This window comes from Eulemur rufifrons, chromosome 20 (assembly GCF_041146395.1).
Source record: "Eulemur rufifrons isolate Redbay chromosome 20, OSU_ERuf_1, whole genome shotgun sequence".
Lineage (NCBI taxonomy): Eukaryota > Metazoa > Chordata > Mammalia > Primates > Lemuridae > Eulemur > Eulemur rufifrons.
Genome location: NC_091002.1, coordinates 25,084,769 through 25,111,803, shown reverse-complemented (window position 1 = coordinate 25,111,803; position 27,035 = coordinate 25,084,769). Strand labels below are relative to the sequence as shown.

The 27,035-nt window shown below is 40.4% G+C and overlaps 1 protein-coding gene across 2 annotated transcripts in view; it reads left to right on the top strand.

Moving 5' to 3' along the window:
* Positions 1–3,189: 3,189 nt before the first annotated feature.
* ASXL1 (ASXL transcriptional regulator 1) overlaps positions 3,190–27,035 on the top strand; it is a 60,214-nt gene continuing 36,368 nt past the window's right edge. The window contains exons 1-4 of one of the 2 annotated variants that reach the window (XM_069496420.1): positions 3,190–3,699; positions 9,617–9,699; positions 10,455–10,457; positions 11,924–12,032. In XM_069496420.1, the coding sequence (XP_069352521.1) occupies positions 3,643–3,699; positions 9,617–9,699; positions 10,455–10,457; positions 11,924–12,032 (252 nt within the window). In that variant the 5' untranslated portion in view covers positions 3,190–3,642. Of the gene's footprint in view, positions 3,700–3,911; positions 4,183–9,616; positions 9,700–10,454; positions 10,458–11,923; positions 12,033–27,035 lie in introns of those variants that run through there. The other variant, XM_069496421.1, reaches the window with a different exon arrangement.

Here is a 27,035-nt window from a genome sequence, read left to right as displayed (position 1 = left end):
CATTTGGAAATGGGGATAGAGTTATTGAGAGAGAATATTCATTAGAAGGGCAAATGCTGTTCTAAGGCTTGGTTCATTGGAGTATAAAAACGAGGCACTTTTTATACTAAACACTGAAACTTCTCAGAGGCAAAGAGAGCTGGCCTTTAGTGAGTGTCTACTGTGTGCTAGGCGATTTACAAAGATCCCTTTTAATCCCAGTTCCACCTTTGAATTTGCTATGTACCCTGTGTCCAAATGATGGCACTGAGTCAATGAGAGGTTTCATAATTTGCCCAAGGCCACAGAGCTAGAGAAAAGACTGCAAAGAAATTCAAACCCAGGCCTGCTGAAGTACAGAGCTAGTGGTAGTATGTTATCTCATAGTGAGGTTCAGAGGGTATATGTGTCCTTTTGGGAATTCCTGGGTGTCTGCTGGTGGTGTGTTTGTTACTCAGATTCCTGAATATGTGCTTTGCTTAAAGCTGTGCAGTCTGAAAACAGTGACTCGTCCCCAAACCGGGCAGGGTTGAATATCAGTCCTGTTTATCTTATACTACCCCATGGCACCTGTGTTGACTTTCAAAGATAATCTGTAATGAAAGCATTGTGATAAAAACAGAAAAACACACACCAAGGAAATAAACTCATGAGTCTCATTAATTAAAAAAAAAATCACATCTCCTTAAGGTTTAATAATTAAAGCCAACTTTCCAACACATCTGTACAGTCTTCTGAAAATACTCTCTTCACACTTAACTATAATGTTGTCATTAATTTCTGTTTGATTCTGCAAGGGCAAAGACCTTAAAATATTCACATCTGGATTGCCCCATGCATGGTTTGACTCAACTGAGAATCAGGTAGTGTTTGCTGAAAGAAATAACAGCATTTCTACAGTGCCTGTATTAGCGTTCTTGTGTTGCTATAAGAAATTACCACAGATTTAGTGGCTTAAAACAACACATCTCACATTTCCTGTGGGCCAGAAGTCTGGACTCTGTGGCTCAGCTGGTTCTCTGCTTCAAGTCTAACAAGGCTGAAATCGAGGTGCCTATATTCCTTTCTGGAGACTCTGGGGGGTAATCTGTTTCCAAGCTCATTCAGATTGTCAGAATTCAGTTCCATGAGGTTGTAGGACTGAGGTCCTCATTTCCTTGCTGGCTGTTAGCAGGGCTTGTTCTCGGCTTTTAGAGGCTGCCTACATTCGGTGGCTTGTGGCCACCTTCAAAACCAGTGGGTTGTATTCCTCTCAAACTTTCAATCTAATTCTTCTTCTGCCTCATCTCTCTCCAAAACATCTCTTCTGCCTTCCTCTTCTCCTTTTAAGTGTCCATGTGATTACACTGGGCCCACCCAGATACTCTTCCTATTTTAAGGTCCTTATTTCCAATTTGCAAAGTCCCTTTTGCCATGGAATGTAACATATTCACAGGTTCCAGGGACTAGGGTGTGGACAGTTATGGATGAGGGAAGAGGACATTATTCTGCCTACCACAGTGCCTGTACTACGTATAACATGTAAATTTTAGAATGAATCTTTTCTAGGTATTTCTTGTAGGTCAGAGGGGAATGAAGCTACTCAAAAAGACAGTTGAAAAAAGCCAAATGACTTGTCAAAATTTACTGTGTCAGCTACAGATTGAAAAAAAAAAAAAGTAAAAAAACCTCTAAGAAATCAAGTCAATTTTTGGAGGTAGGGTTGTTTATCTTCTCTCTCTCTTTGGGTAATGCTAGAAGGACCGAAGATTTAAAAACATGTCTTATTTCACCTTTACAGTCGTTTTACTTTGCAGGGTTTTGCTTACTGAACTCGAAAGTCTTCTGTGTGGCCCGTATTAGAACACTGAACCCCATGGCATTAGGGGTTGGGCTGCACAGTGATAGTCTTCTCTCAGCACTGGCTTTCTCCTATGTGCTAACACCAGGGAGTGGAGGGTGCGTTTCCACACTCAGGGAAAACTTTCAAATGTGGCCACTGACCCTGCCTTCACAGTTTTTAAGAGCTGGTCATTAACCTCATTCAGGACTGATTCTAGAAATGTTTCTGGACATTGATTCAACAAATAGGGACAAAAAAACTTCTATGTGCTGGGTGCTCTGAACATCGCATCATTTAACTCTCTGCAAATAAGGCTCAAAGAGGCTAAGTACATTGCTGATTGTTTCTCAGTTGGTAACAACAGCTACTATTTATTAAACATTTGCTCTAAGCCAGGAGCCAAATTCTATCGACCTAATATTGTCAAGGTCTTCCTTCACATCCTCTTCCAAACATAAAACACCTATTCTGCCAGGTGTTTTATGTTAATTTTAATTCCAATAGTGCTGTGAGATACTGACATTGACCAGAAAACTGAGACTCAGAGAGGTTGAGCCAACAGCCAGGAGTGATTCAGCCAGGATTCCAGTCTAGGTCTGTTTGACTCCAGCGCTTGAGCTCTCTCCAGGGAACTGTCTCTAAAGATACACACTGGTGCATTCTGGTCAGCATAGCCCCAAAGTCCAAGTTCTTTACACTACTCATCATGGTATCACGAAGTGGTAAGAACGCTCTAGGCTGTAGGCGCAGACTTTGCAAATACATAGCAGCATGAAAGTAGAGGAGGAAACGGAGAACCGTCTAAGTCGACCAATCGTGGAATAACCGTTTTATCGGTATGAGTGTCTTTTTGTCTCATTATTATGCGGCAGTGAGTCATCTAGGGCGGACCAAAAGGGAAAGTCCTGCCTCTCGTCACCTACGAGAAGTGTAGGTAACAACTACTTAAGCAAGCAGAAGCGCAAAGGGGGAGCTGGGAGTCTCGATCCCCACCCTCAACGGCCTAGTGGTGCCAAGGCAAGAAGCGCCGAAGGGGTTAACTGTGGCCTGGGAGCCCAGCCACCGCCCCTTCCCAGCATCGTCTCCCAGAATCCCTCAGGTCCCCAGCCAGTTCCCGTACCTCGCGAGACTCCACCCAGTCCCTTCCCTGAACGACTATCCGTCCCCCTTCTGAACCGATCACTGCGCGAGGCGGAGGATGGGAAAGGGAGGGCGGAAAAAGCTGGCCGCGGGGCACGCCGGGAAGTGTGGTCCAAGCGCTTCACGCAGCCATATTCTTCCGGAGCGGGGGAGGCCAGAGAGGCAGCTGGGACTACGATTCCCAGTCGCCCTTTCGGTTTGTTTTTGTTCAAAAAAAAAAAAACCCACACTCCCCCTCCTCACTCTTCACACACACTCACACACACCCACGGCAGACACGCACTCACCCGGGCGCCGAAGGGAAAGCCGCGTCTCGCCCTCCCGCCCCGCCGCCCGTCCTGTCGCGGTCCTACAGCAGAGCGGGAAAGCGGAGGCCTGAGCTGTGACCTCTGACCCCGTGGTTATGCGGAGCCGCCGCATTCCTTAGCGATCGCGGGGCTGCCGCCGCCGCCGCCGCCGCCGCCGTGGGCGACTGACGCAGCGCGGGCGCGTGGAGCCGCCGCCGCCCCTCCCCCACCGTCGCCCTCGCGCCGGGTCTCGCGCCAGCCGGTCCCCGCGCGCCCGCCCCTTCTCCCCGGCCGCACCCGAGTCCTCGCGCGCCGCCGCCGCCGCCGCCGTCGCCCCAGCCCCGCGCCGCCGCCCCAGCCCGCCCCGCCCGGAGGTCCCGCGTGGAGCCGCAGCCGCCGCCTGGGAGGAGGAGGATGAAGGACAAACAGAAGAGGAAGAAGGAGCGCACGTGGGCCGAGGCCGCGCGCCTGGTGAGGCGGGCCGCCGAGGGGGGCTCAGTGGGGGGTGGGCTCACAGCGCACCCCCTACCGGGAGGGGGAGGGGCGAAGCCCTGCCCGCCGCCGGAGGGGGCGGGGCCACCCTTCTTCTAAGAACGGGACAACCCCACGAGGCGTTGGGTGGGGTGAGGTGCCCCGCCGGCCAGGGATGTGGCGCCTTTTTCTGCACCCCTCCGCCCCGCGCCAAATTCCTGCGGAGGGGCGAGCTGGCAGGCCCGCTCCTCCCCCTCTGGGCGGCGGGGCCCCAGCTTCCCCTCCCCCACTATTTGGCAGCGTCTGGGGGTCTGGGGAAGCTTCGTTTATTCACCCGGGGGAGTTAGGTTTCCGGGAAGGGTCGGAAGCTCCTCCTCCGCTTCCTGGTGGGTAATGGGGTGGTGCGTTTGACTCCGGGGGTGGAAAAGCGACCCCAATTTCAAGGACGCCAGTGACATTTTGAGCTTTCCCAATCTAAACCATGTGTGTGGAGGGAAGCAAGTGATTACTCCCAGCTTGAACCCTTAGCTGTGGTTTTCAAACTTTAGTGTGCTGTGGGAGACACTCGGGAGGTTGTTAGAAATGCTTCTCCTGGGGTCTTTCTGAAGATCTACTGAGTCTGAGATTCTGGAATAGAGCCTGAGAATCTTCATTTTAACCAGCTTCCCTGGTGATTCTAATGCAGGTGGTCCGCGGACCACACTTTGAGAAACGCTGACTAGGGTGTTTTACTTCATAAGCTGGACCGGAGATAGGCACTTTGCAGAGAACTGAAAACACTTTGCAAAGAATGTATGTTGGACAAAGACAAAGTGTCTCTGTTTGAAGATACTGTTCACTGAGGATTTAGCAAAGGAGAGTAATTTGAGTGTTTGAAGCTGCTTGGTAAGGGAGAGTGTGAATTTTCTGTTTGAAGCATCAGAGGATTTGTAAGTGAAATATTTTCCTTTCGGATTTGCAACCACATAGCTAAGACTCTTTGAGGCCTGTTCTTATAAAATTTGCTGATGACGGCAGTAACAGGTTATACTTTTTCCGGAGATGTCACTTTTTCAGAACTGTCATACAGCGAGGTTGTGGTACACATAGTATAAGGGTCTCTTGACACCCCGTAGTTATATATGTAATTGCTATAATTCACTTTTAAGATGAATGAAGCGCAACCTTTTAATTTTCCCTCTTACTGCGAAGTGAGTTTTCTGCTTCAAAGAGGTTGTTCAAAAAAAGATGAATATGTGTTGGGGGCTGTTGCAAACCTGGAGTACACCTTAGTCCACCTTTTTCTTTCTTGGAGTCTCTGGAACCCAGTTATTGATTTATAAGAACTCAAGCTGTTTGGGCTACAGAATTTTTGCTGGTGTTCCGGATCCTCTTCTCTGGGCATTTGTTGCCCAGGGAACAGAAATAGCTGTTGTTTGTATGCTGAAGTTTTGTGCTTCAGTTTATTTGTTTTGGTTTGGCATGTGAAATCTGAAGATTTTCCAGTCCCTAAATATTTTTTGTGATTCAATCAAAATTGGAAACTTTGGTTAGTTTTCAGGATCTTTTGGAAATTTCAGGATTTCTCTAATGTTGCTTCACCTGGAAATAAATTTAGGCCTAAAGTGGAGTCAGAGAGAGCCAAGAGGATGTACTCTTTTTCTTCTGGAGGTTGAGTCTTATGTGTTCATTGAAATTCTCCTCTGAGTTTCTGTTATGCAGGTGTTAATGATTCTGGGCACCTGAAGGAAATTTGCTTGCCAGAGTTTTACTTGTTAGAGGTAGGTGAAAGTACCTTTAAATCCTGGTTATTTATGTCCTGACAGAATTCTGAAGTGTATTTGTCTCAAAGCTCTGTTGGCTTTTACTAGTTGAAAGACTAACAGTTTGGGGTCTACTGTTACGTTAAGCCTCTTTAGGTTCTTGAATTTACTGTGGTCTGAACTCCAATATTGAGCTTGCTATTTCTGTTTTTACCATTGGCTCAACTTCAAGCCAGTTTATCAAAGGTATCAAAGGGAATTATTTCTCTTTTTTTTCTTCTGTGGCTCCTCATTAAAAATAGTAACGTGATTAGGAATTATTTTGTGGTGCAGCTCTACGTGTAAAAGAGGACTCATGAGAGTGTGGTTGTAATTTTGTGTATCTTTTATGTGTTTTTTGTTTTAGAGTTTTCCTTTAGATGGGCCTGGTTGGTAGGTGAAGAAGAGTCCTCTTTCTGCTTAAAATAAAATTGTAACACTGAGTGCTGGAGAGTTTATGAGAGCTTATACTAGACAGAGAAACTTCACTAGGCGTGAGTTGTAACGGTAGTGCAGTTAATTAGATCACCTGCAGTTAATTAGATCACCTGTACGTTTAGTAATCTACTCTTTGGACAGGTGAATTTACAGTGCTTGCAATTGCAATCACATGTACTTGTTTGGGGGCACTTCAGATTGCTCCCACCCTCAGATTGGTGACCAGAGTGATACTGGGAACTCTTTTAAAAACTGTTTTTCTAGAGAAAAGAAGAGACTTCTGGAGAATTTCAGCAGAGTAGTGTACCCAGGGAGATTGACTTTTCAGCTGTTAATTGTGTTGTTGAGAAATAGATAACTCTTCTTTTCAAACATTTTGTAGTATTGTCTTTTCTGGATTTAAAAGTAGACTTTAGGTGGTTGGGTGTGTATAGATCCTTCTGCTTGTTATGAACAATTTGTTTGGGAGAGTAGCCAGGGGGATTTCCCTTTAAATTGAATACCCTTAAATGGATTCTCCCTGGCTTTGAGAAACTCTTCATTGCAAGCTTTATCTTTTGCTTTGATTCAAGACTGACCATTCTTAACATCAAACATTTTTTTCCCTTTGAAGTAGGAGATACTTTTTTCTTTCTTTTTTTAAAAAAAAGACAGACTGAGACTAGAACACTGCTGAATTGTTCTTATACTAAAAGCTGGAGGCATATACAGTTTTAATAAAAGTGAATATTGTGTATCTTTTGATGTAACTTCCCTTTAGAGATTTAGTTTCCTGTCTTAAATTTTCAGGCTGTTACTGACTGTTGTGTAAATAATTGGTAGATAATTTTTCAGTCATGCTTCTTTAAAAAAATTATCCTACAAAAATTCACTAACTCAGCCCACACTTAATTAGTATCAAAGAAATGATATTTGTGACAGTGAACATTAGTAACTTGTACCAGGGTTTATTGTAGGTCTGTCCAAGTCAAGGCTGCCTATCTTGGCACTTAGGTTCACAGAATACAAAGATGGATTAAGGTTTGCCCCTTATCTGGGGATGGAGAAGGTCCAGACACATGAACAGAATTTTACTACAGGCATGATAAGTGTTATCAGAGATGTGTAAATGCTTAAACAGATATCCTGGTTCCTGCCTTTTGTCCAGGCATAATCATGAATAGTTCCTCCTTTCACTGTCAAGTTTGTAAGGTAACTTTTTTTTTTTTTTAAATATATGTGTTGTGAAACAATGGGGACATGGAGAAGAGACACTTAACTCTGTTTGGTGGAGATCAGGGAAGACTTCTGGAGGAATGTACTTTCTGAGCTGAATCTTGAAGGTTAAGTAGGAGTTAGGCCCATCACAGAGGGCATAAGCAGGAGGTGGTGAAATGAATTAATAGAAGAGAGTGAGTGTATGTGAGAGAAAGTATATCTGTATTTGCAAAGTGTGGGAATTGGGTAGAACTGTGAGTAGTTACTGGAACATAAAGTTTGTGGGGTGTCAGTGTGGAAATCAGGTAGAGAGGCAGAGACCAGATTGTGAGGGCCTTGTATGCCATGCCAGTGAGCACCTACTCTGTGCCAGGCACTGTAGGCCTGTGGTCCCCAACCCCAACTGGGCTGCACAGTAAGAGGTGAGTGGCCCCAAGTGAATGAATGAAGCTTCATCTGTGTTTACAGCCGGTCCCCATCGCTTATGTCACCGCATAATCTCCATCTCCTATCAGATCAGCAATGGGCTTTAGATTCTCATAGGAGCGCTAACCCTACTACAGACTGAACATGTGAAAGATCTAGGTTGGATGTTCATGATGAGAATCCAATGCCTGATGATCTGAGGTGGTGATGCTAGCACTGGGGAGCTGCTGCAAATACAGATTATCATTAGCAGAGAGGTTTGACTGCACAATAAATGTGATGCACTTGAATCATCCTGAAACCCCTGGGCTATAGTATGTAAGTTCTGTGGGAGTGGGGATTTCGTTTTGTTTACTGTGAATCCCTAGAATCATGTCTGGCACAAAGTAGGTATTCTGTGTGTTCGTTGACAACAGTAAGAGTGGATTTGAGGAGAGCAGGATTAGATGGAGGGATATTAATGAAGAGGCAGTTTTGCTGGGGTCAGGTAAGAGACTGACTTTGGCTGGAGGGACAGATGATAGAGAAGGATGATGCCTGCGTTTCTGAATTAGGTGACCAGACAGGCTGTTAACCAAGGTAGGGAATATAGGAAGAAGGGGGTCTGGAGAAGAGATGACTTAGAGTTGCTGATTAAATGAATTAGGATGGAGCTGAATTAGAGTAGACCGTCAAGGGGGTAGTATGTCCAGTACAGAATTGAATATTTGAATCTGAAGTTTGGAGAGAAGTTAGAGCTAAAGGTAGAGATTTGGGAGTTACCAGAATTTAGGTAGTAGTTGAAACTGTGAGAGATGACAGTGTTACCCAAGGATAATGTAAAAATTGAAAAGGGAAAGGCTGAGGATGAGACCATGGGAAATAGGGGTTTTATTTTAGTGCCTACTTCTCCAAACCTTGACTTTCTTTAGTGCTAAGGACTTATGTTCTAGCATAGGGAGTACCTTCAGTAGTAGTCCTGTCAGACTTCTTGCTTTACTTTTTGTGATAGCCAGCACTCGGTTGTTACCATTAGTGGTTAAATGGACTGCAAGATGCTAGTTTGATTTGGAGTAACCTCGGTTGCACAGGTGGAGAAAGTACAAAGATAATGATGGTCTTTTTCTTCCCTTAGAAGACTCACATTTCTAAAACAATTCAACTTTTTAAAGTGAGACAGTCCACTTGTGCACTAAGAAAATACTGCCATGACTTTCCACTGTGGAAATGCCACTGACATTCCACTTCTTGTTGTTTGCTTGCACCAGTCACACAGAATCATAGCATCATGTTGCCAAATGGCAAAATGTACTGTGGCAGTTAACACCAGAATTTCACAACACAGTGGCAAAAAACACCATTTAAAAATGAGTACTGGCCGGGCGCGGTGGCTCACGCCTGTAATCCTAGCACTCTGGGAGGCCGAGGCGGGTGGATTGCTCAAGGTCAGGAGTTCGAGACCAGCCTGAGCGAGACCCCGTCTCTACTAAAAAATAGAAAGACATTATATGGACAACTAAAAAAAATCTATATAGAAAAAATTAGCCGGGCATAGTGGCGCATGCCTGTAGTCCCAGCTACTCGGGAGGCTGAGGCAGTAGGATCGCTTAAGCCGAGGAGTCTGAGGTTGCTGTGAGCTAAGCTGACGCCACGGCACTCACTCTAGCCTGGGCAACAAAGTGAGACTCTGTCTCAACAAAAAAAAAAAAAAAAAAAAAAATGAGTACTAATCATACTTCCTTAGGAAATAAAATTTGAACACATTTCTGTGTTAAAATTTATTGTACAGCACTATATATTCTGTAGTTTAGCCATAGTAACAGCATCAAGTTAAAGCAGTAACCATCGTTACTAAGGTCTCACGTACCGTAACATGTATGCCAAGATGTGTGTTCTTAGAATTGTGAATTAGAATATTTCAGCTAATTGCAGTAACTTTCAGTAACTGGGTTTATATGTAATTTGGTTTCTGAAGTAATTTTAACTGTGGAAAAACTAGTCACTAGTACCTCATAGCAGAACTGTAGCCCATAATACAGATTAATGGATATACATGGAAATTACACATTGAAATCAGGACATTTATATTTCTTCAGGTATTAGAAAACTACTCGGATGCTCCAATGACACCAAAACAGATTCTACAGGTCATAGAGGCAGAAGGACTAAAGGAAATGAGGTTTGTATTGCTCTTATTGCTTAACGTGAGGGTTTCATAGGACATGTGTCTTTCCATAGTTGTGTAGTGATATGAGTAAGTCCACCTGTGTCTATATCTGTGCATGTGTGTCTGGTGGTTAGGTTGAACTATCCACCTCCCAGGTTGTGTGTCCTCTGAGTGGAGGGTGGGAGTGGGTGAACATCCATTTGTTTTCATCAGAGGTACGGTGGCTTTCCCCATCTTTGCTCTCCCTTAAATCTTGTCATAGAGCTTGTTTTTGCGTAAAGAGTCAGGGCACATTTTCTCTTGTACTGTTTTGCAAGTTTCAGTAGCAGAGAAGGGACAGACCCTACAAGCTCCCCTGTGCCTATAATTACCCTTTTCTCTATGTCACACCTCTAAAGTCCTTTTAGAATCAAAGAGAGGTGGTCTCAGCATAAAACCCATTGGCTTTTTCCCCCCTCTTACTGATTCTAGCTGTTTATGATATGAATATACTGAATTTTGAGATGACCTTGATTTTCTTTTAATGTAGTTTTCCTAGAGAAGCAACAAGTTAGAAAGACAGAAGGAATTGCAGGCATGGAAACTAGTGACTGTCCTTAATCTTCCTCTTTTCTTACCCTTAACCCAAACTTTTTTTTTTTTTTTTTTTTTATTTTAAATGAGGAAGGTGGAGAGCACAGCACAATTCTTTTCTGGGAACTCAGAACAAATAGCATATGTTGTTGCTGGTCAAGCTTTAGGTGCTTTAATTGACCTTTTAGGGTCAGAAGGTCTTCATTTTCCAATTGTCAGTTTAGTCTCAAATTGATATTTTGTGGGGAGGGAAGATTAGGATTGTCTAGATCACATTTATTTGACTTGTACTTATGCACTGTATAGTCTTATAATTGTGCTTATTTTTGTTTTTATGGGCTATTTCCCATCATGCTGCTGTCTGCGCTGCTGTTGGACCACTATCCGTATAGAAGGTAAATTAGTCCCTTTGGGACAGATGGAATTAAGAACTTTAACTTGCTTCTGCTTCTTGCTCTTATAGGAATTATGAGGCAGTCATGGTGGCTCATGATGAGTGAGCAGCTCTATAATTTGTAGACAGAGGTATAGTGTGTAGGAGTTACAGAAGGACTTTGCCAGCATGCCATTCCCCCTTGTAGCAAAGATGCTAGCACACCCACTTGATACTCCAGATTCTGCACAAAGTTTCTTTTAGAGATTGGTTCTTGGTGAAAAATTTTTTAGCATCCAGTGTGTTCCAAAGCAAAATAAGTAATAGTTTTTTTAATGGCTTTTTTAGACTCAGAATTTATTTTTAACACTGCATAAATTAGGGCCTTTAGTTCTAAAAATTGCCAGGAGCCTTTATTTAAGGTATTTATATTTTTAAGAGAAGATGCACAGGTGAGTCTTAGCACTAACATGCTAGTGCCAATGGGCATTTGTCTATATGTTTGGCAGCTTTTCTATTTTAGATTCAGTAGGTAGGCTCTATCTCACTGAATTGTCACTGTTTAGCGCCCTACTCTTGTGGTAGGGACCAGGAAACAGCTTAATATGCCATCTTTTTAGTTTAATGTTTAAGCATTACTGGATACTAAATTTACTTAACTTACATTTTGCATTCAGATTAAACAATTGTTCCTGGGTAGATGTATTATAAAACTTATTCCCCCACACACAACATAGAAGAAAGCAAATGAAATATTATTCCTTTTGCGTGCTTATCAGAAAATACTTAGCTGCGAAAAAAGGAGTGCTTATTTTATTTGGACAGCACAGTTGATTATGTGGTCTTTGTGATGGTAATAATGTATGGCAGTTTCTGAGCATGATATGTGGGTTGCAATGTAGAGACTAGGAAGCTCTCAATTTTGTTTTTAATAGTAAAATTTTATGAAAATTTAATTTTAAAAATGTTATTAAAATATAACAAAAAATCATTATGTACTTTTTCTAAATTTTGGGGGGGATGTTCATATTGTCAAAAAGCACTAAAAAAGTGTTAGATATGGCTTTTGCGTATCACATAACATATCTTATCTCAGAGCTCTCTGAGTGTGATTTATGAATTTCATTTGGTTATTTTATTACTTTCACAGTGATATTGTTGTCATGAGATCTTTTCTTCTATATTTCTTGCTCTACTTCTCAGTTTGAGAATGAGTTAGAGGGATTAGGTCTTTGAGTAAGTAGGCGTATGGATTTGTATGACCCTCATCCATCCTTTTGTGTTTTATAGCGGAACATCCCCTCTTGCGTGCCTCAATGCCATGCTACATTCCAATTCAAGAGGAGGGGAGGGGCTGTTTTATAAACTGCCTGGCCGAATCAGCCTTTTCACACTCAAGGTAAGTAACATAAACTGTTTTCATGCAGTGATTCTCAAAGTTTTAGTGTGCGTTAGAATCACCTGGTAGATCTGGAATGGGGCCCATGAATTTGCATTTCTACTAAGCAGTCAGGTGACACTGATGCTGTTGGTCCTAAATGGCACTTTGAGATGTTCTGGTGTGAATAGGGTATTAAGAATTATTTAGTCATAGGAGTTCTTGTCTTTGTTCAGCTTTGCTTGTCTATATCTTTGTAGGTTGTACAAAATTGAAGGGTAAGTATGCGTGGGGGTAATTGCAAATGTGCCTTAATTAGGATTTTGTTGTAATAATGATGTGAAGGATAAATTACCAGGCAGCTAAAGTAAGACCTACTCTATGGAAAATAACTGAAATGTGAACATATTTGTGGAAATTCAAAAACTCATTAGCACGCACTAAGTGACACTAATTACAAAAGAAGAGAACCTAAATCAGGTAGAGTTCATAATAAAGCTTAAAAGGGTGAAATTAATAGACTGATTCTTTTCTTAGCATTTGTGATATATGTGGCAGTTATTTAGACCAGAGGTCTGTAAACTTTTTCTATAAAAGTCCAGAAAATAAATATTTTAGGTTTTATGGACCATACTGTTTGTTTCATAACCACTCCAGCTCTGCCACTGTAGCAGGAAAGTAGCCATAGACCATATACAAATGAATGGGCATGGCTGTGTTCCAATCAAAAAAACTTATTTATACATGTTTGTTTTGTTTATGAAAAAAGGCAGCAGGCTACATTTGACTTGGGTCTATATTTTGCCAACCCCTGATTTAGACATAATATGACTTGCTGACTCTGGGGAAACTGAAAATTTGATGCTGACCTTTGTATTCTTCTATAATGTGTTTATAAATTGCAGTAGCCATTATACAAACATTTTCCTTTTAATTTTTTTTCTTGATAGACTGTATTAATTCAAATTTAATTAAAAACCTGAACAAATACCAACTAATAACCTGAAGTCATGAAATTGAGTCTTTTAATAGTTTGGACTTTTTTTTTTCTTTTGGTTTTGCATGTTTTTCTTATAATTGAGCCGTGGGAGAGCCCCTGATTTCGAAACCTAGCTTTATAATCTAGGATGGATTTAACCCCTCTTTTTATGGTGGTGTATGCATCCCTGGCATTGAGTCAGTCCTTAAAAAATGGTAGCCTTTATGTTATTCTTAGGTTCTTCGTCCTTAATTGCCTGTTAATGGCACTTTTCTATTATTGTATATATATTGTATATTATATATATTGTAATTATATGTAATTATATATAGTTATACATGCTATACATAACAAATATGCCTGTTAATGGCATATTTCTGTTACAAGGAGGAAAGAGAATTACTTTTTTCTATGAGTACCTTGAGGGTAAGAACTGAGTTTTGTCTTTGTAATTTGGCTTTGGGGTGAATTCTTGGCAAATAGTTAATAAGTGTTTGAACAGAATTGCATTTCTTCATCTTAATTTTAATATATCATTGAGTAAATACTATTGTATGAACGTGCTGTAGGCTAGGGAGTGTTATATTAGTCTGCAGCCTGTGTCTGAGATGCACTGATTGAATATGTGCTTAGCACATCATCTCATCTGCCTTTGACTTTATGTTGCTTATTCTTCATAGCATCTTATTCATTGGCCTTGTGCAACTGAAAGCATCACCTCTGTGATATTTATTGTGTTCTTTTTGGGTTAATGGTTTGCTTGTCTGGTTCTTCAGTTAGACTGTAAATTCCTTGAGGGCACAATCTATCTTACTCTTATCCGCAGCATCTTATATCTTATCCACAGTACTAGGTACAAAGTTGCCTTCGATAAATGTATATTTAAGCTGGGTGTGGTGGCTTGTGCTTGCAGTCCCAGCTACTTGGGAGGCTGAGATGGGAAAATTGATTGAGCCCAGGAGTTTGAGGATGCAGTGATCTATGATTGTGCCACTGTACTGCGGCTTGGGTGACAGATTGAGATTTTGATGCTATTAAAAAAAACCAAAAAACCCCACCACTAACAAATGGTATTTTTAGTGAATGAATTTAGTGAATCATGGCTACATTTTAGAACTTCATTAATCTTTTGACAGTTGATGATAAATACTGTTCATAATTTTGATGAAAGTATCCCTAGATATGCCTCTGGCTGGCATCTAGTGCATATCTCAGAACCAAAGTGAAGGATGCTGTGGCTTTGGTAGAGTTTTAGCTTGGTTAATTGTGTGTGTCTCTTAATGTTTTTGACCTATTATAAAAGCAATATATGCAAATGCAACAGAGAAACTGAAAGTAACTCGTAAAATTCTACCTGTAACCTAAATAATTTACATAAATATTTGAAAAAATTGGATCATACTTTCCTTATTACATTTGTTACTTGTTTCATTCAGTTAATATTTTTTTTTTTTTTTGAGACAGAGTCTCTGTTGCCTGGGCTACAGTGCCATGGCATCAGCCTAGCTCACAGCAACCTCAAACTCCTGGGCTCAAGAGATCCTCCTGCCTCAACCTCCAGAGTAGCTGGGACTACAGATGTGCACCACCATGCCCAGCTAATTTTTTCTATTTTTAGTTGCCTGGCTAATTTTTTTTCTATTTTCAGTAGAGATGGGTTCTTGCTCTTGGTAAGGCTGGTCTCGAACTCCTGAGCTCAAGCGATTCTCCTGCCTCGGCCTCCCAGAGTGCTAGGATTACAGGTGTGAGCCACCGCTCCCAGCCCCCTTTTTTTTTATTTTGAAAAATTTCAAACCTATAGAAAAATTGGAGTGCCATAGTGTCTTGGTCTGTTTTCAGTTGCTTATAACAGAATGCCTGAAAGTGGGTAATTTGTGAAGGAATTTACAGTTATGGAGGCTGGGAAGTTCAAACTTGGGGGATGTATCTGGTGAGAGCCTTCTTGCTGATGGGGACTCTCTGCAGAGTCCTGAGGCAGCTCTGGGCATCAGATGGTGAGGGGGCAGAGCATACTAGTGTGCTAACTCAGGTCTCTACTTCCTCTTATAAAGTCATCAGTTCCTCTCCCATGATAATGCATTAATCCATTAGCCCATTAATTCATCAGTGGGAATCTTCATGAAGGCAGATCCCTCATGACTCAATCACTTCTTAAGGCCACCCCTCTCAATACTGCCATATTGGGGATTGAGTTTTGGAGGGGGGATGTATATTCAAACCATAGCAGATAGTGAACACCCATCTACATTCATTTAGATTTACTAATTGTTACAGGTTTCTCACATTTGCTTTATTTTTCTCTACATATGTATGCATTTTTTTCAGACAGTTGAGTATGGACATGGCACTTTACCTCTAAATATTTTACAATGTATGTTTTAAGAACAAGGACATTTTCCTACATAACCACAATACCATTATCTCAAGAGACTTAACATTGATACAGTAGTATATAATATATAGTACATGTTGAAATTTTTCTTTAGTTCCAAAATTTCTTTGTGGCTTATTTTTTAAAATCTTGCATCCAATGAAGAATGCATTACACTTTTGTTGTCATGTTTCTTTAATCTCCTTTAATGTAGTTCCCTTGCTTTTGTTTTTCATGGATGGCATTGATATTTTTTAACAGTCCAGGCCAGTTGTTGTTTAGAATCAAGTACATTTTAAAGGATTAATAAAAATGTGGAAACCTTGGTTAATTCCAGAGTCCTTTATGTTTTACTGCCTAGGTCATGTCTACTATTCCAAGTTGTGGACCACAGCTATTCAGTAGTGGAAGATGGAAATGGTGGGATGTTTTGCATAGTGGTCTATCAAGAGCTAGTTTGGTCAGCATCTTGCCTATAATAAAGGACAGGAAGACACCAATTATTTAACTGATATTTCTCATTTTTGCTTTTGAAGGTAGTAGTGACATCTTTGAAATCCTTTGGCTTTTTCTTTGTCTAAGCTTTCCTTTGTGTATTAAGGAAAAGCTTATGTGCAGAATGGCTTGTTAGATTTTTTTGTTTCCTCTTGCAGATCTCTTCTGGTGGGCCATCAAAGTCAGAATTATATTTTATCCAGGTAGTTTGCTACTTACTGAAAATGGTAGCATTTTTTTTCCTTATCTGCAATTACCAAAGATTTACTGATAAGCTGGAGTCTTTCTGTACATGCCACAGGGTTCCTTCTCTGATAAAAGTTGTTCTGGTTAATGTGATGGTACAGATTGGGTATCCCTTATCCAAAATACTGGGGACTAGAAGTTTTATGGATTTTGGATTTTTTGCATATATAATGAGATATCTTGGGATTGGGACCCAAGTCTAAATATGCAATTAATTTGTTTCATGTATACCTTATACACACACTATATATGTGTGTGTGTGTGTTTTTTTTTTTTTTTGAGACAGAATCTCACTCTCTTGCCTGGGCTACAGTGCCATCGCGTCAGCCTAGCTCACAACAACCTCAAACTCCTGGGCTCAAGCAATCCTACTGCCTCAGCCTCCTGAGTAGCTGGGACTACAGGCACCCACCACTGTGCCCGGCTAATTTTTTCTATATAGTTTTAGTTGTCCAGCTAATTGATTTCTATTTTTAGTAGAGATGGGATCTTGTTCTTGCTCGACCTGGTGCACACTATATTTTTAATAATTCTGTGGATGGAACAAAGTTTTGACTGCATTTTAACAGCGACCTGTCACATGAAATCAAGTGTCGAATTTTCCATTTGTGGTGTAATGTCAGCAAAAAAAATGATTTTGGAGCTTTTTGGATTTTTGGATTAGGGATGCTCAACCGCATGTTTGACACTTTATATATAGATGCTTGTGTACCAGTACTCAGAGCTAGTCCTTGGTTAGATGGGATTGATGAAATGTATGTATCTCTGCTTTGAATTCTTGATTTGAATTGCTTTCCTTAAGCTATTCTTGAAGTCATCTGTCATTGCTTGGTTAGAGTTAGGATTTATATTGTTTTTTACACTTGGGATTTCCTGTTGACATAAGACTACTGTGAACTCCTTTGTGGTGTTCTACATTTTTAGGACTTTCATGTTGAAATAGTATGGTTTTGTGACAAGCTGGTTGTGTCACTGGTGAGTTTAAATTGAGTTAGTGGATAATCATTTCAGCACTCACTGTCAGGCATAACTGCAGTCATCTCAACATTATTCAGTTTTGTTGTTGTATGGTGCTCAAATAGTGATGTTACTTATGGCTGTTTGTACTTTATTATACCAAATGTGGTGATACAAAGTTGAGCCTTCAGGGTCTTTTTTCAATTAACAAGCTCAGTGGAACCTTTTTAACGTATAGACCATTTTAAAAGCATAAAAAATATCTTGGTAAAAGAAAGAGATGACTATACTTGAGGTATCCTACCATTAAAATCCATAGTTTGTGCGCTGTGCGTGGTGGATCATGCCTGTAATTGCGGTGTACTTTGGGAGGCTGAGGTGAAAGGATTGCTTGAGGCTAGGAGTTCAAGACCAGCCTGGGCAACACAGCAAGATGCCATGTCTACAAAAAATAAAATTAGCAGAGTGTGGTGGCACACACCTGTAGTCCCAGCTAGTTGGGAGGCTGAGGCAGGAGAATGGCTTGAGCTCGGGAGTTTGAGGTTGCAATGAGCTATGGTCACACCACTGTATTCTAGCCTGGACAACAGAGTGAGACTCTGTCTCAAAAAAATCAACCCACTGTTTGCAAATAAAAGAAAGGAAAAAGCAGTGGAGGAAGAGAGGGACATAATTATTGTATTCTTACACTGTTATTTAAATAACCAGAATTAAAATTTTTGTGTACAACTCCACACTTAACATCAATTTCAAAACTATATTACCAGCCCAGCATGGTGGCTCACACCTGTAATCCTAGCGCTCTGGGAGGCTGAGACAGGAAGATCACTTGAGCTCAGGAGTTCGAGACCAGCCTGAGCAAGAGTGAGACCCTGTCTCTACTAAAAATAGAAAAATTAGCTGGGTGTTGTGGCAGGTGCCTGTAGCAGCTACTAAGGAGGCTGAGGCAAGGAGAATCGTTTAAGTCCAGGAGTTGGAGGTCAATGTGAGGTAGGCTGACACCATGGCACTCTAGCCTGGGCAACAGAGCGAGACTCTGTCCCAAAAAAAAAAAACCAAAACAAAACTATATTACCATTAAATACCAAGAAAAGAACAAGTGGAGTAAGCCTAGATTTAAATACAATAGAATCATAAAGCTTATTTGAAAGACAATATCAGAACCCATTTTGATTTTCAGTAGGTGCATAGCAAAGAGAGTGCTCTTTTTTTCTTTTTCTTTCTTTTTTTTTTTTTTTTTTGGTGACAGAGTCTTGCTCTGTCACCCTTGCTAGAGTGCAGTGGCATCATTGTGGCTCACCGCAATCTCCATCTCCTGGGCTCAAGCGATCCTCCTGCCTCAGTCTCCCAAGTAGCTGGGACTACAGGTGCACGCCACCATGCCCGGCTAATTTTTTCTATTTGTAGTGAAGACAGGGTTGCTCTTTCTTAGGCTGGTCTCAAAACTCCTGAGCTCAAGCAATCCTCGTGCTTGGCCTCCCAGAGTGCTAGGATTATAGGCGTGAGCCACCAGTTCAGCGAGATTGTTTTTTAAAAATGCAAATCAGATCATGTCACTAGCACTCTCCTGCGTGGCCCTTGCTTACCTCTCTGATCTGCTCTCCTAGCACTTTCCACTTCGTCATTCATTATACTTCAGCCACTCTGGCCTTCAGTCTGTTTCTCAAGCATCCCAACTTTGTGTACTCTTTAGGACCCTTATGCTTGCCAGTCTCTGTGCCTGGAAAATTCTGCAGTAGCTTCTTGTCATTTGGTTCTTAGTTCAACAGTATCTTTTTAGTGATGGCTTTCTCCTACTGCCAATCTAATTCTGCAACATTATTATGGTTTTTGTTTGTTTCATATTCCTATCAGTATCCTAAATTACCTTGATTGTTTGGTTACTTGGTTATCATTAGCTTTCCCCGTCTAGAACGTAAGCGCATAGACTTTGTTTTCACTGTATCCCCATATTTGGTACACAATAGGTACTTAATAAATATTGGCTGAATGAAAAGTAAAAGATAGTATTACCAAAATCTTAAGCCAGCTAATTCTCCTTGTATTTCACCTTGATTTCATATCAGTTTTTGTTATAGAATATGCATATTTGGGGTTATTTTTTCTCCTGCTCAGCAAGTTAACTTTTAAGAACTCCTTTTTTCTTGCCCTCTTTGGAGCAGTTCACATAAATCTGTGAAAGAATCTGCTGATGTTAGAAATAAACCTTTCTTTCACAGGCAATGGCTGTAATCTGGTTTTTCTTAATTGCTGAAGGAAGAAACTTGAACCATTAGAAACAGTTTAAATATTTTATGTACTTTTTAGATATCATATTATTCCTTTTGGAGCTTTGAACTTTGATCATCTTGTTAGAAAATAATTTTTCTGTCTCTTGTTCAGGACTGAAAAAAAGAATTTTTACTTTCACTTACAATGGTGGGGTATTCTTAGTGCCTTTTGTAGTCTGTGTGTGTCTTATCAAATATGTGATCTTATCAATGCTTAGGATCCTAGAATTTTAGTGGAGGAGGGGGATCTCAAGTCATCCAGTACATTTTCATTTTTCAGGTAGAAAATTGAGCTTCTCGTAGATTAAATGATTTGTCTGTGACTGTACAGCTGCATGATAAAGGCATATGGCTGAGCTGGGACTAAAACTCAGGTTCCTCACCTTTGAGTTTGATTTCTTGTCATTATGCCAATTTAGAATAAAGAGTTTTCTTCAGGTTTTGTGAACTTTGGGCACTTCATCTTTTCAAGGATCTTGCAAATTCCTTTATTTCTCAAAATGTCAGTTTTATTCTCTTTAATGAAAATGTTTGTAATTGTTAAGCAAAAGTAGCCTTTCATGTTCTTGGATGTGAACCCTTTTGTTATGTCTGGTTGCTTTGAGTTTCTGCGCTCTCCATTAATAATATTGGCATTTCTAATTGTTGGCTTTCTTTTCTGTGCCAGAATGAGTGATATATGGTGGTGCTAAGAACACCAGAATATAGGAGTCAAGGTCTGGGTTATAGCATGGTACCTCATGTATTACTTCTTTTTTTTTTTTTTTTTTTTTTTTTTGAGACAGAGTCTCACTCTGTTGCCCAGGCTAGAGTGAGTGCCGTGGCGTCAGCCTAGCTCACAGCAACCTCAAACTCCTGAGCTCAAGTGATCCTCCTGCCTCAGCCTCCCGAGTAGCTGGGACTACAGGCATGCACCACCATGCCCGGCTAATTTTTTTTTTTTCTATATATTTTTAGCTGTCCATATAATTTCTTTCTATTTTTAGTAGAGATGGGGTCTCGCTCTTGCTCAGGCTGGTCTCGAACTCCTGAGCTCAAACGATCCGCCCACCTCGGCCTCCCAGAGTGCTAGGATTACAGGCGTGAGCCACCGCGCCCGGCCCTCATGTATTACTTCATATTTCCACTTGTACTTTCCTGTCTCTGACACTGAGTAGATAAAATAGATTGAGTGTTTAAAAAACTGCAATTGTAAAACCCTTTTATCTCATGAAAACAGGAAAGTACAAATTGGTCACTGTGAAACTGCTCTAGTTGAAACGAGCTTGAGGGCCCAGTTTCTCCATCTTTTGTGGATTCTACCATCTCTATCCCATACCCCAAGCCTAAGGCATCTTCCCTGGACCCTAGAGCTCTGTTGAAAACCCCTTGGGCGGAAAACCAGTAAAGGTACTAACATTCTAGTATCTAGTCTGTTCTGTGTAAAAGGTAAGTAAGCCGTGGATATTTTTCCTTTCTGGTTTTTTTTTTTTTTTTTTTTTTTTTTTTTTTGCGATGCATTTGAGGAGGCTGACTGATATTGCAAACCCTGTCCCACTCTGTACTGTGTAGAATAGGTCTACACAGAAGGCCCAGTTAGTAGAGACCATTTGCTCTGGTTAATTGCCGAAGCAGTTTGGTTTTGATGGAGGCTTTGATTCCTCAGTTGGTGAAAGGTTCTTTATTTGAATAATTCTCAAGGGACATCTGGATCTGTCTTTGAAAGAAGGAGTATTCCATTGTCAGGATTCCCGGCCAGCTCAGGGAGAAGAGAGAACTTGATTGTTTTCAGATCCCTGGTCAGAGTCTGGTTTTCTGTCTGAGAGATGAACTGCCTTTTGTCCTTCTACCTCCTGAAGTTCAGAGCTCTGTATGAATGAAATGGTAAAGGTCAAGTAACAGTGGTTTGGAAAACACTACCCACTACCACTGGAGTGATTTTGTGGTATCATAGGGGAGTGGGCAGGCTGATAATTTCAGGGTTGTTAAAGGATATATATATTTGAAACAAAAAGGTTATTTCTGTTAAGTATGATTTTAAAGCACCAGGGTTTTGGGAAAATGAGATTGTACATGTTCTAGGCGTCCTTGGGACTTGTTTGGAAAAAAAAAAAAAAAAAAAAAACCTTTTCTTTGCATCAGCCAGTATGAAAACTGTGCACTTGATCTCTTAATCCTTCAGATCAGACTTTTGGGAAGAGTTAGTTGAAGAATTTGTTTAGTCTAAGAAAGTTACTTCTAGCTTAGCTAAATCTAGAAGATAAGATGGCAACGGATGTTTAATTGAGTGCTAACTATATTGCAGCCATACTCCTCATACTGGTGGTCCCTTTGAAGCATAAATATGTTTACAACTCCTATACTAATGAGAAAATGGCCTGAGAGAGTTAAGTAAATGGTACAAAGTAACATTTTTGGCTATTTGAGTGATTTGTATTACACAGAGGACAGGTAAGGAACTTTGAAGCTTCAGCTAAATGAGTCAGTTCTCAGATGTTTGAGAAGCATGCCTCAAGGTTCTAGAAGAATAACTTCAAATTAAAAAATGTTTATTTTCTTCTATTCTGAATGATGCTCTTTTTTGATTCAGTGGTACCAAATGGGCTTTGAAATGTCTGATGCCTCTTAAAAGTATCAGCTGGTCCTTTTGTTTTAGTCTTCTCTTTTGAGATACAGATGACTCTTCATGCCAGTTTTTCATTGGAAAGCTATCTGTCCTAACAATTCTACTTTTAAAACTTCAACTTTTTTTTGGGTCTTCATTTCCACCCTAGCCTAAATTATCCTCTATGTGGGATACTGAAATAGCTACTGCCTGGTCTACTTGCTTTCATTTCATCCCGTTTATAATCCAGTGCTTTGCTCTTTTGTAATCCACATAGCCACCAGAGGGATTTTTTTTTGAAACATAATTTGATCATGACATGTTTTTGTTTGATACATGTTTTTGTTTGTTTGTTTGTTTGTTTTTTGAGACAGAGTCTCACTCTTGCCCAGGCTAGAGTGAGTGCCGTGGCATCAGCCTAGCTCACAGCAACCTCAAACTCCTGAGCTTAAGCGATCCTCCTGCCTCAGCTTCCCGAGTAGCTGAGACTACAGGAATGTACCACCATGCCCGGCTAATTTTTTCTATATATATATATATATATATATATATATTAGTTGGCCAGATAATTTTTTTCTATTTTTAGTAGAGACGGGGTCTCGCTCTTGCTCAATCTGGTCTCGAACTCCTGACCCTGAGCGATCCACCCTCCTCGGCCTCCCAGAGTGCTAGGCTTACATGCGTGAGCCACCGCGCCCGGCCTGTTTGATACTTGTTAATGGTTTCCCATGGCATTTACAGAAAAATCCAAACCTTGCTTGACCACACTGCCCTTCTTTCAGTTCTTTGAATTCCTTAAGCTCTTTCTAGTTTTAGGGTGTCCCATTTTGAACTCTCCTTCCTCTACTTTTTCCTGGCGGTGGGTCTCAAGAACTGACAACTTATGTCAGTTCTTCAGAGGAGCCTTTTCTTACCTCTAAATTGGATTTTCCTGTTGTGTCTGAACTTCTTATCACTTAGACGTTTATAATTATATAATTATTTGGATGATTGTTTGATATGTCTCTCCTGACAAAGCCTTAGGGGCAGAGAATGTGTATTATTTTGTTCTTGGCTATATCCCTAGCACCTGTGTTATAGTAGGTGCTCAATAAATGTTTATTGAATAAATGCAGTGAAAAAACACACAGAAGGAGATTGTTTTAACTTGCCGTGATAGCATTTCTCAATGCCAAGCAGTTGAATTGGTTCAGGATAGTAATTTTTAGTGTCAGAATGGAACTATGTAGTATGGAATGTTTAGCAAGATCTCTTTTTCATGGTATGGAGTGTTTGAAAACCTCCAAAGTATAAGCTTTTTTTCCTCAAAAGAAAAAAGTAGCGTTCAGCATTGCTTTTGAGATCTAATGCTACATTGATTCCTGATCTTTCATGTATGCCCCTCCCCCTTTTTTCTACTGCTTCTCCCTGAAAGCTTTTAGGATCTTTTCCATGATTATGTACCTTGGTATGGGTCTTTTCTCACCCCGTGTGCTATTGGATCTAGAGACTCATGTCTTGCAGGTCTAGGAAATGATTTTACATATTTTCTGGGTGTTCTGATGCTGTCAATATTTAACTTTGTATTAGGAACATTTCATAATACAAACAAAAACTTTTAAATATTATGTATATATTATACAGCCCATGCTTTTACTGTTTCTTGTGCCCTGCTTCTTTCACATCACAGCCTTACCCAGTTGCCTGGTGATCCCTGGTTGAGGGCTGATGCTTGAGAGTCAGGCTCTCAAATACTAGAGGGGAATTCAGTGCCTTGTGGTTTTGTGGCTTCATTTGTCTTCTGCAGAAGTGGGGAAGTGGTTGTCGCTTAGATGCGTGGTGCTGTAGTAGCGGTTTCTATCTCCTAATGCAGACTTTTAACCGTCTCCATGTTTTCAACCCCATACCTCATCCTTGTCTGTCATGGTACGTGCTTTAAGTTCTGAGCCTGTCTGGAGTTTAGGGGATGAATTTGGTTCTTTTCAGTATCTCCCTCTGTAACACTCGGATCTCATCTTCCTTTGCTTTGCTAACTTGTCTCCTTTGCTTCTCCATCTCTCTGTCACTGATGACTTCCAGGTTATAACGCTATCCTGGATATTCCTCTCTGTACACCAGACTTGTGTATTCAGTTACCTGCTCAGTGTCTCCAATGGCATCTCAGATTTAACATGGATAAATCCAATCTCATGATTTTTCCACTCCAAACCTTTCCACCCTTGTCTTGCCTATGTAAATTAATGGGAACTCCATCTTTTAAGTTGCTTAGATCGAAAACCTTGGATTCTTCAACCTTGGAGTCAGCTGTTTTGCTCTCATGGCACATGTAATCATCAGTAAATCCCATTGGTTCTACCTTTAGAATATATCCCGTTTTACCACTCCTTTTGCTACCAGCCTGGTTTATGCCACCAGCATCTCTCCTTGATTATTATAGCAGCTTCCTAACTGGTCTCCTTGCTTCCATTCTTGCCACTTTCCTCCTCAACACTGAAGAGATTTTTTAAAAATGTCAGTCAGATCATGTCACTTGTCTGTTCAAAGCTCTCTAGTTTTACTCCATTCCTCCCTTGCACTCAGAGTGAAGGCCAGAATCCTTTGAGTGGCTTGTGGTGCCCTTATTCGATGTGCCTCCCACCCTCACTTCTTTCTAGCCCTTTTCATGTGACTCTCTCTCTCTGGTTCACTGTGCTCCATAAACGCACTGGCCTGCTTGGTGATCCTTGAACGTGCTGGCACTGTTCCTCTCAGGGCTCTGCCCTTGCTCACGTCTGTCTGAAACCTTGCCCCAAACGCCTGCATGCCTTGCTCCTACGTTTCCTACAAGTCTTTGCTCAAATCCCTCCTTGTCCCCAAAACACCCCCTTAGCATACCCAGGTTACCTGTTCTTTGACTTATGTTTTTCTCTTTGGGTTTTATCACTGTTTGATATACTATATTTTGTATAAATATTTTTTTTTTTATTGTCTGTCTGCCTTGACTAGAACATAAGCTCTTCTAGGGGAGGGATTTTTAATTTTAGTTACTCTTATCTCTCCAGACCCTGGGAAAAAAGTAGGCACTCAATAAATATTTGTGTGAGTAAATGAAATTTTTATTCATTTGGATAAATGGGATTATTTTATTTGTTTCTTTTAGTTTGATGTCACTTTAAGTGGTTTTCTTTTTAAATATACATAGCTGGACTTAGATCATAAATTATTTAGGATTTTTGCATCTGTATTCATCAATGACATATCTGTGATACTCCAGTTTCAAACCTTGTCCAGATTTGGCAACAAAACAAGCTGTGCTGTTTTTTCTCTCTTGATTCTCTGTAGTGGTCTCTTTAAGTAGAGATTATTTGTTCTTTTTGGTAGAGCATGCCTGTAAGACCTACTGGGCATTGTGTGTTTTTATTGTGGGAATATATTGTTTTTACTTTTCTTGTTGTGAAATATATAATTTTTAAAAGAGAGTATGTACAAAGTTTTTCTTTTAACGAATAATAGCTAAAAAATAAATTGCTCACCCTTGTATCCAACAGCCAGCTCAAGAATAGGGCATCCTTTACACTCTTAAAGCCTTTGAAGATATTCCTTCCCTTCCCTGCTGAAGATAACTATCAGTACTATCCAGATTTTCATATTAATGATTCCCTTTCTTTTACCTCACATGTGTGTATTACTGACGTTTAAGGCCTAAATAATATGTTAATTTTCCCTGCTTTAAAAAATATTTTTGGCCGGGCGCGGTGGCTCACGCCTGTAATCCTAGCACTCTGGGAGGCCGAGGTGGGCGGATCGTTTGAGCTCAGGAGTTCAAGACCAGCCTGAGCAAGAGCGAGACCCCATCTCTACTAAAAAAATAGAAAGAAATTATATGGACAGCTAAAAATATATATAGAAAAAATTAGCCGGGCATGGTGGTGCATGCCTGTAGTCCCAACTACTCGGGAGGCTGAGACAGGAGGATCCCTTGAGCTCAGGAGTTTGAGGTTGCTATGAGCTAGGCTGACGCCACGGCACTCACTCTAGCCTGGGCAACAAAGTGAGACTCTGTCTCAAAAAAAAAAAAAAAATTTTTATGTGAGTAGAATCATACTAGATATATTTTTCTCTGACTTGATGCTTTTGCTTATCATTTCTGAGCTTAATCTGTGTTGGTGCATTTAATTAAATTATATTTCCTTTTGTATGCTGTTTTATGAATGTACCGTGATTTGCCTGCTTTGCACTCAGCATGTACTTGGGCTGTTTCTAGTTCTTGCTGTAACCAGACAGTGCCACACTGAGTGCTCATGTACGTGTGTTCTGGTGCATTTGTTCATTAGCTTCTCCTGTGCATTAGGGTGTGTGTTTTGCTGGGAGTGAAACTGAGTAGTAGCATTTTCACCTGATTGTCATTACTAGGTAGTAGCTGTTTTTCAAAGTGATTGTATGAATTTACAGTCCTTCTAACAGTATATGAGAATGTGTTTTTCTACAGAGTGAGAATTGAGTGTAAAATAATATCTTTGTTTTTTTTCTCAGTTTTTAAATTGACATAATTTACATACAGTAAAATTCATCCTTTTTAGTGTATGAGTATACAGTTCTGTGATTTTTAAAAATTCGTTTGACATTATATTTGGTATTTTAACAGTGCTATTTAAATGTATACCACATGTGGGTTGAATGCAATTACCCTAGTACAGATGCTCCTTGACTTATGATGGGGTTATAGTCCAATAAACCAATCATAAATTAAAAATATCATAGCTTGAAAATGCATTTAATATGCTTAGCTTACTAAAAATCCTAGCTTAGCCTAACCTACCTTAAACATGCTCAGAACGCTTATTAGCCTACAGTGGACAAAGTTATCTAACACAAAGCCTATTTTATAATGTAATTTACTGAATACTGTACTGAAAGTGAAAAACAGAATGGTTGTATTGGTATTTGAAGTATGGTTTCTACTGAATGCATATCACTTTCACATCATTGTAAAGTCAAAAAATCCTAAGTTGAGTACTGCCTAGTGATGCTAACATGCTCCTCTCTCCACCTTTAAAATTCGGTTGTATGTTTATTACAGTAAAATTCACACTTTTTAGTGTATAGTCCTGTGACTTTTTTTTGTTTTTACAGATATATAATCATCATAATTAAGGTACAGAGG